This window comes from Crinia signifera, chromosome 5, assembly GCF_055691185.1.
Source record: "Crinia signifera chromosome 5, ASM5569118v1, whole genome shotgun sequence".
NCBI lineage: Eukaryota > Metazoa > Chordata > Amphibia > Anura > Myobatrachidae > Crinia > Crinia signifera.
This window is the reverse complement of record NC_139221.1, coordinates 317085045-317099592: the sequence shown is the minus strand read 5'-3', so window position 1 is coordinate 317099592 and position 14548 is coordinate 317085045. Positions and strand designations below refer to the sequence as shown.

General features: G+C 47.3%; 1 protein-coding gene across 1 annotated transcript in view; it reads left to right on the top strand.

Moving 5' to 3' along the window:
- The window catches only part of PHF20L1 (PHD finger protein 20 like 1), an 88203-nt gene that overhangs the window by 951 nt on the left and 72704 nt on the right, over window positions 1-14548 (top strand). The window contains exon 2 of the mRNA XM_083144858.1: window positions 7407-7513. Within this exon, the coding sequence (XP_083000984.1) occupies window positions 7431-7513 (83 nt within the window). The 5' untranslated portion in view covers window positions 7407-7430. The remainder of the gene's footprint in view (window positions 1-7406; window positions 7514-14548) is intronic.

Here is a 14548-nt window from a genome sequence, read left to right as displayed (position 1 = left end):
AGGGAGGCGGCAGTAGTAGTATGCCAGGGAGAAAGCAGAGGGAGGCGGCAGTAGTAGTATGCCAGGGAGAAAGCAGAGGGAGGCGGCAGTAGTAGTATGCCAGGGAGAAAGCAGAGGGAGGCGGCAGTAGTAGTATGCCAGGGAGAAAGCAGAGGGAGGCGGCAGTAGTAGTATGCCAGGGAGAAAGCAGAGGGAGGCGGCAGTAGTAGTATGCCAGGGAGAAAGCAGAGGGAGGCGGCAGTAGTAGTATGCCAGGGAGAAAGCAGAGGGAGGCGGCAGTAGTAGTATGCCAGGGAGAAAGCAGAGGGAGGCGGCAGTAGTAGTATGCCAGGGAGAAAGCAGAGGGAGGCGGCAGTAGTAGTATGCCAGGGAGAAAGCAGAGGGAGGCGGCAGTAGTAGTATGCCAGGGAGAAAGCAGAGGGAGGCGGCAGTAGTAGTATGCCGGGGAGAAAGCAGAGGGAGGCGGCAGTAGTAGTAGTATGCCGGGGAGAAAGCAGAGGGAGGCGGCAGTAGTAGTAGTATGCCGGGGAGAAAGCAGAGGGAGGCGGCAGTAGTAGTAGTATGCCGGGGAGAAAGCAGAGGGAGGCGGCAGTAGTAGTATGCCAGGGAGAAAGCCGAGGGAGGTGGCAGTAGTAGTATGCTGGGGAGAAAGCAGAGGCCACAGCAGTATGAAGGGGAGAGAGAGGGGTGGCAGTATGATGGGAATAGGGCAGGGAGAGGTGGCAGTTTGATGGGGATAGAGCAGAGAGAGGCGGCAGTATGTTGGGGAGAGAGCTGGCAGTATGACGGAGAGGGTGCATAGAGAGGCGGCAGTATGACGAAGGAGATGAGCGAGGCAGCAGTATTTTGGGTAGAGAGCAGAGAGGCGGCAGTATTTTGGGGAGAGGCCATAGTATTTTTTTTTTTTAGGGGGGTGGCAAGAGGCGGCAGTATTTTGTGGAGAGCAGAGAGAGGGGGATGGCAGTATGATGGGGAAAGCAGGACAAGGCGGCAGTATGACGGGGAGACCAGTGGGGTGGCAATATGTTACAGAGAGAGGTGGCAGTATGACTGGGAGAGAGCATGCACAGAGGCAGAAGTATGTTGGATGATGGAGAGAAAGCAGAGGCGTTAGATTTTGGGGAGAGAGCAGAAGAGGTGGCATTATGTTGGGTACTGATAGCAGAGAGAAAGGTGACTGGGAGAGCAGAGAGATGTGTTTAGAGAGCAGGGAGAGAGGCAGCATTATGCTGAGGAGAAAGAGGTGGTAGTATGACGGAGAGAACAGGGATATGGCACTATGATAGAGAGAGCAGAGAAAGGCGTCAGTATGACAGAGAGAGGGGCAGCAGTATTTTGGGGAGAGGAAAGAGGTGGCAGTATGAGGGGGAGAGAGCAGAGAACAGTGTCAATAGATTGGAGAGAGAGGAGGAAGTATGATGGGGAAAGAGCAGGGGGAGAGAGTCAGCAGTATGATGGAGAGAGCAGAGAGGCGCAGAAATATATTGCAGAGAGAGGTGGTAGTGTGAATGAGGAGAGCAGGGAGAAAGGCAGCAATGTGACGGGGAGAGCATGGGTAAAGTGGTGGCAGTATGACTGGGAGAAAGCAGGGAGAGCGGTGGCAGTGTGATGTGGAAGAGAACGGAGAGAGGCGGCAATGTGACAGAGAGCAGAGAGATGTGTCAGTGTGACAGGTAGAGAGCAGGGGGCAGAGAGGTGGAAGTATGACTGGGAGAGAGCAGAGAGGAGGCAGTATTATGGAGAGAGCAGAGAACGGTGACAATGTATTGCGGAAAGAGCAGGGAGAGATTGGTGGCAGGGTGAGATGCGGCAGTGTGGAGAGAGCAGAGAACAGCAGCAATGTATTGTGGAGAGGTGGCAGTGTGGTGGGGAGAGAGAGGTGGCAGGATAATTGGTAGAGAGGTGGCAGTATGATGGGGAGACAGCAGGGAGAGAGAGAGATGGCAATATGATGGGGAAAGGGAGATAGCAGTATCATGGGGAGACAGCAGGAGCAGAGAGGTGGTAGTGTGACGGGGAGAGAGGTGGCAGTGTGACGGGGGAGAGTAAGGGGAGAGGCAGTAGTGTGACTTGGAGATAGAAGTATGATGGAGAGAGCAGGGAATGGAAGCAATATATTGTGGAAAGAGGTGGCAGTGTGGTGGCGAGAGGGCAGGGAGAGAGAGGTGGTAGTATAATTGGGAGACAGCAGGGAGAGAGAGATGGCAGAACGGCATCAATATGTTGTGGGTAGAGTGGTGGCAGTGGGATGAGCAGAGAGAGAGGCAGCAGTATGACAGGAAGATAGGCGGCAGTATGATGGGGAGAGAGCAGGAAGAGAGGCGGCAGTATGATGGGGAGAGAGCAGGAGAGAGAACATCCACAGTGTCGCAGAGTGGGAGAGAACGGGGGCCACAGTGTGGCACGGAGAGAGACGACCATATTCCTGGGAGATAGAGAGAGGGAGAGATGACGGTATAGCTGGGAGATAGAGGAATAGAAGCGACAGCATGCCTGAAGAAGAGAGATGACAGTATGAAGAGAGAGATGACTACTATGACTGAGAGAGAGAGGGGGAGAGCATGTTCATTCTCATACCCTGCATCTTACAAAACCCATGCAGGTCCCTTTACCCACCTGGGGTGTCGCTCTCTGCTGTGCTGCTTCTAACACAGTGTGGTCTGTATTTCAGTACTGATGTGCAGACAAGACTTGTGCTAGAAGCACCACAGCAGAGAGCGACACCCCAGGAAGGGAAGAGGAACTGCACTGGGCGGTTCCTATTGGCCCCAAATTCATCTGATAAAAATTTTCTAATATTGCAATGTATGACCGATGGTCATTATCACTGTATCATATAAGAGGCTAGGTTCATTGTCCTGAAATGGACAGGCGATTGCTCGATAACACATGGGATCCAGGATAAGTCCCCGATACCATGTGTTATCGTGACTCCAGCGGCTGTTTTATGGGGATTATGCTGCTTCACCTGCCTGAGCTACGCCAGAGAGACCCTCTTTCCTCAACCCTCGGAAGGGTTAGGACGGTGGGTCCTCCGCACCCGAAGGTTTGGAGAGACCCGCAGTAGGCTTCCTTGTGGCTTGGGGTCGCCCCCTCCAGGGACCACAGCTCTCCCCAAAAGGATGAGAGCTCTGGTATATTGGGCAGTGGATGGCCCATAACACACACAGCCCAAAAAAAGTGACAAACTACAAAAACTGGAAAAAGTGACCAACGTGAGAGGGAAAATAAATAAAGAGACCTCAGCCAGAAGGCCGGAGTGGGGGTGTGAAAAATTGTCCTACCCCAGCCAAAAGGCCCAGGGTAAGGACGTGAAGTGCTAACCTAGGTAGAGTGTGCAGTGCAAATGCCATACTTGTGCATAGTGGTTTTGGGATTACCAGTGCATGTTCCGGCAGCCCCGAGTTTCCCTGGGCCACAGTGCAGCCTCGGGCTCCAGGCAGCCAGCCAGTCAGTGTCCGACCGAGTGTTTCTCTGCTCCCACCTAGGGCACTTTCCAACCCCTGGCATGGGAATGGATACTCCACTGGGATTTTCGAATGACTCCCTTAGGTGTTGAGGCCCCCTCGAAAGCGCAATCTACTCAGTCTCAGTGTTCCTCGCATCCCAAGGTTCAGGTACTAAGCTGGGCTTTTCGCGGTCTCCCCATCAGAGGCTACGAACCTCTGGAATGGGAGCGATCTACACAGTCCCAGCCTTTCTCCGCTCCTTGGGAATGGATACTAGACTGAGTTTTTCACTGTCTCATCCTTTAGGGGCTACAAACACCATCAAGAGAGTCACCTACTGGGCCCAGTGTCCCCCCCCCCCCCCTCCTACCAGTGGAATTACGGTGGTGAAGGTACTCAGCCAGACTTTTCCCCACTCCCAGGCATTAGGGGTCCCCTCCGCCCATTAGAGCAGTTACTCAGTCCGGCCTTTCTCTGTTCTTCTGCCAGGGGCCAGTCCATACTCATAAGACAGTAATATGACAAGGTGAACACCTACAGTATGTGACAAGAGGAGACAGGGATCACAGTGTGATGGGATGAGTCCAAGCCGGACCAAGTGCCAGGCAGCATGTGGGAGACTAGCATAGAAAATACTGTGGTCCGATGAGGCCACTGTGAGATTTTGCGCTCTGGAAGATATTCTTCACAACAGTGTGTATCATCCCGTTATCCCCTATCGCAGGGGTGGGGAACCTTTTGGGGTCCGAGGGCCGTTTGCATTGAGGCATAATGCCTCGAGGGCCATTTAAAACCAACAACTTACAAATCGTCCTGCGGCAGCCGTCCCACGTTCTGGTGGCTTCCGCTGGTTACAAGTCACCGGTCTGTGTGGTCTGGCGGCTGTGCAAGGAGTCTCGCGAGAGGTCGGTAGCTCTCGTGAGATTTCCCCTGTATGAGACTTGCTGTACAGCCGTCGGGTGGGCGGGCCACAAAAACCGGCTCCGGTGGCTGTATACGGCTTGCGGGCCGGAGGTTCCGCACCGCTACCCTAACGTAATTATAGGAGCTCAGTATTCCACACCAAATCAACACAGCCTGGTTTCAAACTGTGTCAAATTGTAAAGAAATTTGGTGTACTAATTGATGCCATGGGTTTGAAGATAACTTCAAAATCTTAGTCTGGTAGTGCGCTGGGTTTGCAGTTCTAGGCCTTTTATAGCTGCAATTGTTTGAAAAGTTCTTAATTTGCATTTGCAGTCTTCTAATTGCGTTAGGGAATTGGCAACGTCTCATACCTCTTCAAGGGCTTTCAATAATAAAAAATAAAACATTTTAAGAATCAAAAAGGCTTATAACTTAAAACCAGTGTACTATCAGCCTAAAAAATGTGGCCTTTTCTTTAATCCCATGGCAACATTTTTATACCAAATTTAACTGAAATTAGGACGTACGGTAGAATTATTTTTGAAAATTGTGTTGATTTGATGAAAAATGATCTGGGCATAATATCGGATGGAGCAACATACAGATGTAGCTGCGCTCATCGTTGTGGCGGCGATTGGCACGGCCTCGTCACCGTCTGTTTTCTCAGGGCTCATAAAAAAGCATTGAATGGCACGCCGTAGTGGTTCTCGGCCTTTTGGCTAAGATCAAGTGTGTGGGCCTTATTCGAGTTCACTCTTTCTGACAAAATCCTTCTTAGATGGACAAAACCATGTGCACTGCAGGGGGGCAGATGTAACATGTGCAGATAGAAATAGATTTGGTGATTTTTTGGTGATTCTTTGCAGGGTAAATACTGGCTGCTTTATTTTAACACTGCAATATAGATCTCACTTTGAAGTAAAACCCCACCCAAATCTAATCAGATCTGCACAAGTTACATCTGCCTCCCTGCAGTGCACATGGTTTTGTCCATCTAAGAAGGATTTTGTCAGAAAGAGTGAACTCGAATAAGGCCCTGTATCTGTTCTTATCAGTAGGTTTGGACCAGCCTCTGGCAGAATAGTGAAAAGCTAGACTGAGTAACTGCTCCAATGGGTGGAGAGGATGGGATCCCTCATGCTCAGGGCATGGAAAGTCTGCCTGAGTACCTTCACTGTGCCGTGGGGGAGTTAACAAGGTCTCCCCCCAACTGCTAGGGAGGGCAGAGACACAGAGCCTAGTTGATGGTTCTCTGAAGGGGGTTTGTAGCCTTTGATGGAGAGACAGCAAAGAGCCTGGTCTAGTATCCATTCCTGAGGAGCTGGGAAACCCTGGGACTGAGTAGATTGCTCCCATTCCAGAGGTTCGTAGCCTCTGATGGGAAGACAGTGAACAGTCCAGCTTAGTACCTTAACCTTGGCATTCAGGAAACACTGAGACCGAGTAGATTGCTCTACTTTGGGGGTCCGCAGCCCCTAATGGAGAGCCATTGAAAGGCCAGGTGGAGTATCCATTCCCATGCCAGGGTTTGTAAAGGGCCTGCTGGTGGAGCAGAGAAACACTTGGTCGGACGCTGGTAGGTCAGCTGCTTAGAGCCCGAGGTGTAGCGTGCCTCCATGGAAACTTGGAGATGCCATAAACGTGCACTGGTGTCCACATGATGCACTTTTGGCAGTAGCAATGCGCACTCTCCCTTTAGGTATGTGCACATCTTGCTCGCCTTATGCCTTTTGGCTGGGGCAGGACCATTTTTTTTTTACTCCTGGCTGGGGTCCTATTATTTATTTAGTCACCTATCTTCTCTCACTTTTCATAGTTTTTTTTTTCATTAGTGTGTCTTTGTCGTTGGTGGTACGACCTTATGGGCTGCCATTCTCCCTACCTACCAAGGCTCTCTCCTTTTGGGGAGAGCCAAGGTTCCTCAATCTCCAGGGTGGTGCTTCGGCTAGGGGATGTTGGGTGGCGACCCCGAGTCGAAAAGCAGAGGAAAGTCCGCCGGGGGTTCCTCCAAGCTTCGGCGAGGAGAACCCATCTTCCCTAACCCTTTTGAGGGAAGAGGGTCAGTCCGAGCTTCGGCGAGGTTCGCCCACCGATCCATATTTTCCTCTCTTGGCCTTTTGGCTTCAAGTGATTAGTGGAGTAATGGGGCCCTTCTCCTTTTGGAGAGGGTCCTCAAGTTCGTACTGCACGATTTAGTTCATGTGCTGGGTGTTTGGAGCACCACCTCGGGCTCCAAGAAAAAAGTAACTAGCGGTACCGTGCCACGGGTGCGAACACTGGTTCCAATCTGCAGGAGACCTACCAAGTGGCTTGAAAAAATAAACAAACATACAAACAAGGGTTTGGTGCACTTATTATTCAGACACATTGTAAAAGATCCACAGTTGGAGCTAATTGTTTCACTTGTGATTCTGTGAGGTGACCTGGATAACGAGCACTGTTGGGGTCCTGAGGACCAGGGTTGGGAACTAAAGCTGGATTGTGAATACACACTACATGATATACGGAATTAAGCGATATCCTCAGTGTTTTCACTTGAACTCATGGACAAACGACTTGGCGCATACATACTGTGCTATATCGGTAATGATATCCGTGACATCGCCGCTTCGTACCTGCAGTCCTTGATGTTCTAGTCAAAATGCAGCTGCATGTAGAGACTACCGGAGACCTCATTAGCGTTTATGATATTAATCGTACACGGACGATATTACAACCATTTCACTCAAAAGGGCCAAAATAAGTGATATTGTTTGTAATATTGCTTAGTATGTACCCAGCTTTACTATACTTAGAATCATTTCATCCTAACCATGAGTTTTCCTGCCCACCTTAATAAGACCCTGGACAGGGGAAACAACCATGCTCAAAGTTAGTGTCCTACGCATAAATTGTGTAATCTGAGATCATTATATATTGTATATTGTCCGGCCAATTTAATGGTGTGTGACTGTTTGCCTTTAGTAGCTGTTATACCGTATGTAAGAGTAAGCCAATTCTTGTTACTGCATTACATCAGTATGTCAAATACTAAATTGCGTTTCCTCCCAGGTTTGTGGAAGATTAGAAGCTACAATGAGTAAGAAGCCTCCGATTCGGCCTGGAATCACATTTGAGATCGGTGCGCGGTTAGAGGCGCAGGACTACCTGCAGAAATGGTAAGTCCTTCTTTCTCATAGTTATAAAGGTGTCACTTTTTTTGTGACGTTAATTATATAGAATATTGAATATGTTCCTAATACATAGAAAGCTTTTCTCCTCCTGACTAAAGGTTTATCAGAACATCACATAGTAACCGAGTACACAGTACAGACTGGAACGCCGCTGCCACCACATCTGTGTAACCCCGTAATGCAGCCCTAGTTACTTTGTTGCCGTACTGTATTTCAGAATTTACTGAATAATGGGTTTAAAGAGTCAAAAGGACATTTTCCCAGTGTAAGCCCTGACTTTCCTTTGAAAGGATACACTGCAAAATTAAATTTAATCATACTGTGTGTGTTTGTGTGTGTGTGTACATTATAAATACACTGTTCAAAAGTTTGGGGTCACCCAAAAACTGTCTTTTATTTATCAAATGAGTTGCATAATGAATAGAACATACGGTATAGTCAAGACATTGGCAAGGTTAGAAATAATAATTTTGGCCTTCAATCTTTGCTGTCCTCAGAGAATGCTCCTTTTGCAGCAATTACAGCATTGCAGACCTTTGCCATTCTAGCTGTTCATTTGTTGAGGTAATCTGAAGAAATCCCCACCCCCCACGCTTCCTGGAGCTCCTCCCACAAGTGGTATTGGCTTGATGGGCACTTTTTGCGTACCATACGGTTAAGCTGCTCCCACAACAGCTCAATGGGGTTGAGATTTGGTGACTGCGCTGGTCACTCCATTACAGACAGACTACCAGCTGCCTGCTTCTTCCCTAAATAGTACTTGCATAATTTGGAGGTGAGCTTTGGGTCATTGTCCTGTTGGAGGAGGAAATTGGCTCCGATCAAGCGCTGTCCACAGGGTTTGGCATGGAGTAATAGCCTTTCTTATTCATAATCCCTTTTACCTTCTACCAATCTTTACCAACACCAAAGCAGCCCCAGACCATCACATTACCTCCACCATGCTGACAGATGGCGTCGGGCACTCTTCCATCTTTTCACTGCGTCTCACAAATGTTCTTCTGTGTGATCCAAACACCTCAAACTTTGATTCATCTGTCCATAACCCCTTTTTCCCAATCTTCCTCTGTCCAATATCTGTGTTCTTTTGCCCTTATTAATCTTTCCCTTTTATTGGCCAGTCTCAGATTAGGCATTTTCTTTGCCACTCTGCCTAGAAGCCCAGCATCCCGGAGCCTCCTCTTCACTGTAGACGCTGACACTGGCAGGTACCATTTAATGAAGCTGCCAGTTAAGGATCTGTGAGGCGTCTATTTCTCAAACTAGTGACTAATGTACTTGTCTTCTTGCTCAGTTGTGCACCAATTCCTCCAACTTCTCTTTCTACTCTGGTTAGAGCCTGTTTGTGAACATGTAGGTTGTTGGCTTTATAGCCAAATTGTATAGTAAGCAAGTGGTGTCCTTAATGATATTGAGTGTACACACTAGAGGATTTTTTAAATCAATAGCTCAGAAGGCCCTTTCTGTATATGATATATTTTATAATATCCTCTAGTGTGTTATGCTTAAGGCACCCCATACACTATGCGATTTGGGCCCAATTTCATCCAAATCTGGGGATCAGACTGAGAAATCGGAAACAAATTGCATGTGTATGACATCCGATGCATAGTCCCGTGCACATCGGAGCCAGAGATTATACGATAAGATAAGTCTTACGTGCAGCCGTTAGTGGCACATCTTATGGTGCTTTTAAGCACCCACAGTGTATCGCATCTGATGGGGGAGTTGGTCATATAAAAATTATATAAAACATCAAAAAGAATGGTCAGCCAATCAGTGGCTTTTTTTGGATTATCCCTCCCCCCGGCTTTCGGTGGGAATGTGATTGGTTGCTATGGGAACCATCACATCTTTTAATTTTTAGGCCTTGAACACCAAAAACAAATGATAACTTAAAACAAATTGTGAAAGTTGTTCTTCTTGACGGTCGGCTTAGTATCGGAATGATAGCAGAAATGGGAACATCGACAGAGAAAATGTTAGGCAAGTTTTGCATCAAGAAGTTTACGTGGCAAACGTTTGTGCGAAGATCGTTCCAAAGCTCCAAGGTAGAACATCAAAATCAAATTTGTACGGACATTAGACTAAGTTATTGTCTGTGATTAAACCTGGATCTTCCAGCGCTGTCCTGAGACAAGACGTCAGTCCATGCAGTGGAAGCTCCAGCACCACCAAGAATGCAGAAAGCTCGTCATAGCAAATTCACACTCAGAAGTTGTGTTCGTTGTCTTCTTTGACATCAAGGGTGTTATTTTTGGCAGACATAGGACCAGATGGGGCAACAAAAATAATGTAGAAATTTGCAGGAAAGATTCTGAAGAAGGCGGCCAGAGGCTTTGACCAATAGAAAATAATTTGCAATGTGTGTACCCTGCACCATCTCGGTAGAGGTAGTGGACACCGCGCTACATTCCACAGCAGAGAGCGACACCCCAGGCAGGGAAGAGGAACTGCACGGGTTTTAGAAGATGCAGGGTACTAGTATGAACACCGCTTAAGAATGCAGCGGTGTCCATGCATTAATTAAGGGGAACAGAGTTAAAATGTACTTATTATAATTATAAATGATCACATCAGTAAAATACACACACACTTGCTAACAATAACAAAGGTACCATTTGGGTCCACGTGTCCTAAAGACAGTGGTTCCCAACCCTGGTACCACCTGTCGGCTCAAAAACAGTGAAAAACCCATGTCAACCTTTTGACTGTCGACCTTCCTGCATGTCGACCTAGACAACTTGCTGGTGACCCAATGACCTTATCCCTTTCCAGTCACCCTGACAGGTGCACTCATTGTTCAGACACATCATAAAAGATCCACAGGTGGAGCTAATTGTCTCACTGTCTGTGTGGAGACCTGCACAATGTGCACTGTTGAGGGTACTTGAGGACGAGGGTTGGTAACCACTGTCCTAGCGATCTGTAGACATGCGCAGTCATTTGATAATGGCTCAATCTGCAAATTGGCACATCAGCGATCGACTCTGAATCAGGCCCCGAATCTCTTGGTCCGAATATAATTGTTTGCTTTGTATCCGTTATGTGGCAGAACGTACATCTGACATTAACAATGCATCACCATTGTGCACTGGAGGATGTGACAGTTGGTGAACTCTCCCGATGCACCTACTGACCTGGAACATTTGACCTGTTGGGTGGTCTGGAGACTGACAGTTATTTGCAGCCACTCGCTATGCAAGAATTTAAAGGGGTAATGTCCCGCCCAGCAAGCATTTGCCGGATTGAAGCCAGGCACATCAGCTAGTTATTACTAGGATATTATGGTTTGTAGTGTAGGGACTTTGTGGCACTCTACACACAGGGATTCCATAGCTTTAATAAGGATCAACCTGATCTTTTATTTTATTTTAATATATTTGCCTATTTAATTCCATTTCCCAGCCTTATGTTGAGGTTGAATTTCTGGTATAGATTCAGCCGTCAATTTGGGATAGATAATCTATGGTTTGGTGTCCAGTGTACTAGAATACTAAGGATGCTTTCACATTGCTTGTTAGGTCACTAGGACACTTTCCTGCCTGTCTGTTGTACTTGTGAGTGATCAATGTTCCCTTTGTATTATGGTGTATTCTACTTTCACTAGTTACCAGCAAGTTCACTAGTTATCTTCTTGAAGGTAATAGATACTATTCCTTCTGAACTAGGACTCCTATCTTAGTAAATTTCCATTGAAGAGTTAGCCATGAGTTTATAAAAAAATGTTTTTGTGTGCGTGTCAATGCCAACACCTGACCACCCAATAAGTGTATGGCGTGCCCTCGTATGGCTCGCGTCCCTCACCGTGCTTCAGGCCCGGTGCTTCACTGCGCTCAGCCAATCAGACTTCATGTGGAAGATAAATTAAAAAAAGAAACCCTCATGTCAACCTTTTCATGTGTTAATCATTGACAGGTCGACAGTTTTTTTCATTGTCGGCATGTGTATGCCAACTTGTATGTTGTCGCTCTACCATATGAATACTGACCTATTGGGCGGTATTCAATGAGCCAGAATCGTTGGTCACAGTGATCCAGATTAACATTCGCCTGCCAATCGCCGGTTTTTAGCTGTGAATCGCCATGCATGGTGATTCGTGGGGAGTCGCCAAGTCACCCTATTCAACGTGGCTGAGAATCGCCGGCCCTAACGGCGATTCTCAGCCATACCGGCGTTTCCCTATACAGCCGCATTAATGTAGTCAGTTGTTTAAAAAAATGCAGAGAAATGCAAGAAATAAGCAAATTACCCTGGACAAACGCTTCCCATACAGCATACGGCAAACGCTGGGTAATCTGCTCAAAGGGCAAACGAAGGAGTGAGGTGGGGAGGAGAATCGTGGGTAAGTGAGGTGCACCATGGGTAAGAACAGTGCTTTGTGGGAGAAAAAAAAAATACCTGAAAAAATTAAATATATATTTGTATAGCACTTCTACGACCATGACATCACACAAGGGCAGCAAATAATAATACATTAGACTTGCACAGTTAAATAGAACACTTAAAACCAATTATTTGACATGTTCCTATCAAAGTTCACCAGAAAAAAATGACGAGGGACACTCGGTGAGGAACGGCGATATGTAACAAGAAAAAGGAATCGCCAACTTCACATTGAATACACTTTTGGCGATTCCCCTCGACTACCGTCGATTCCCCATGCAAAATCCTATAGACTAAAAACGGCGATTTTTAGAGAATTACATTTGGCGATTGGTGCTTCATTCACCGGTCCTCAACGGCGATTATAGGTCATTGAATAGGGTGATTCGCTTATACAGCTCATAAAATCGCCGGCACACATGAAAAAAACACAGAATCGCCATAAAACTTGGCGATTCTGGCTCATTGAATACCGCCCATTGACTATCCATGTTGTGTACTGTAGATCTGTTATACACACAACACCCCATTCATTTACTACATTATGTTCTGTTTGATTAATACAGTTGCTATTTGCTGATCTTGGGCACTTTCTGTGTGTATACCCGTCCCATGTCTGTCTGTATACATTGCACAGACCCTATACTACCCTCGTCCTGGGAATTGGGACCACTGTATAAAGGCAGCCCCTTGGCCTTGCAGTTAGATCATATACAGGACAGAATTACAGCAATGGTGATATTATTCTGAACAATATTCTTTTTGTGCCCTATGTCGCCATAAATATCAGACTGTGGCCAAATGTGAGTTAACCACTAGAAAGAAAACAAGATATTGCATATAAGAATGCTCATTTGAATATGAAATGTTCCAGAACAAAAATATATATGTATAGTTTTTTTTTTTTTTTTTTTTTACCCAAAACGAGATAATTATTTTTCACCCTTATTTATTGGGCCACCCCCAAGACTCCACAGTGCACATTAAAGAAGGTGTTTGCTTTTGCCATCCAACCTGAATCACCACCTTAATGCAGAAATAACGGGATATAAAAAGTATAACTGATAAGATGATTGACAATCATAAGCACAGTCATCGCTATGTGAGTTCTGTATGCTGTAGATGGCAGGCTCGGGACCACTGTAAGGAAGGGGAAGGAGATGATTGCAAATGCAGACAAAGAATGTACATGAAGGGAATGAGGGTCCTGCTTGTGAGAGCTTACAATCTATAGGGGGACAAACTTGGGTGAGAGAGTTGGTGTGCTAGCGAGTTCCAGTGTTTGGGAGCAGAATGAGAGAAGCCCTGGAAGCAGGAGGTGGTGGTCAGTTGGGGAGAGGGGCAGCGGTCATAGAAAGCGTGAAGTGGTATTTGGGAATCTGGAGGGCTTTATAGGTCAGAGGACTGAAAGGGGGGTACTGAGTGAGGCAATAAAATTGCACTCTATAGGGAAGGGGAACCAGTGTATAATTTGAAGAGGGGTGAGCGTGAAGGACAGATGAGCGGATAAGAGGAGGTTGCAGTAGTCTTGTCGGGATGATGGTCTTTGAGGGTGCTGGACTCGATCCCGACAGTCATTTACCCGACTTCGGGAGCCCGACTGTCAAAACGCAGACAGATGGGTGCCCGACGGCCACCTGCTATTTTCCCTCGTGGGGGTCCACGACCCCCATAGATGGAGAATAGAATAGGTGGCGAGCGTAGCAAGCCAACGTGCCCGCAAGGGGCTTTGTTGCGCTCACCATACTGTCTGAGTCCGGGCAGTCGGGATCCCGACGTCGGGCTAATGACTGTGGGGACCCTATACCACACCCGGTCTGATGCCTCCAGGGTCAGAGGGTCTAATCCTGAAGTTAATTGTGAGGACTGAAGCAATACATATGGGAAAAGTCCTACATTTGGGAATGGCTGGGGAAGGACATAGGATAGTTGCTAGACAGCAGGCGAACATGTGGGCAGATGATGGATAGTGAAGTGGCTCCCACACTTTTTTGCATCACAGCACCCTAGATGATCAGCATTATAGTCACTGCACCCCAAGGTTAAACGTTTTTTTTTAAATTCTCCATGTGAAGAAAAAAAATAAAAATGAAATTAAGTAACTTGTGCCTCCCTGTCAGTTATGTGGTGCTGCACGTGTGTGACTACCTGTCAGTTCTGTGGTGCTGCACGGGTGAGACTACCTGTCAGTTATGTGGTGCTGCACGGGTGTGACTACCTGTCAGTTCTGTGGTGCTGCACGTGTGTGACTACCTGTCAGTTCTGTGGTGCTGCACGGGTGAGACTACCTGTCAGTTATGTGGTGCTGCACGGGTGAGACTACCTGTCAGTTATGTGGTGCTGCACGGGTGTGACTACCTGTCAGTTCTGTGGTGCTGCACGGGTGAGACTACCTGTCAGTTATGTGGTGCTGCACGGGTGAGACTACCTGTCAGTTATGTGGTGCTGCACGGGTGTGACTACCTTTCAGTTATGTGGTGCTGCACGGGTGTGACTACCTGTCAGTTATGTGGTGCTGCACGGGTGTGACTACCTGTCAGTTCTGTGGTGCTGCACGGGTGTGACTACCTGTCAGTTCTGTGGTGCACAGTTGTGCTTCTGATTGTCCACATGGTTTATAATTGGCAGCCACTA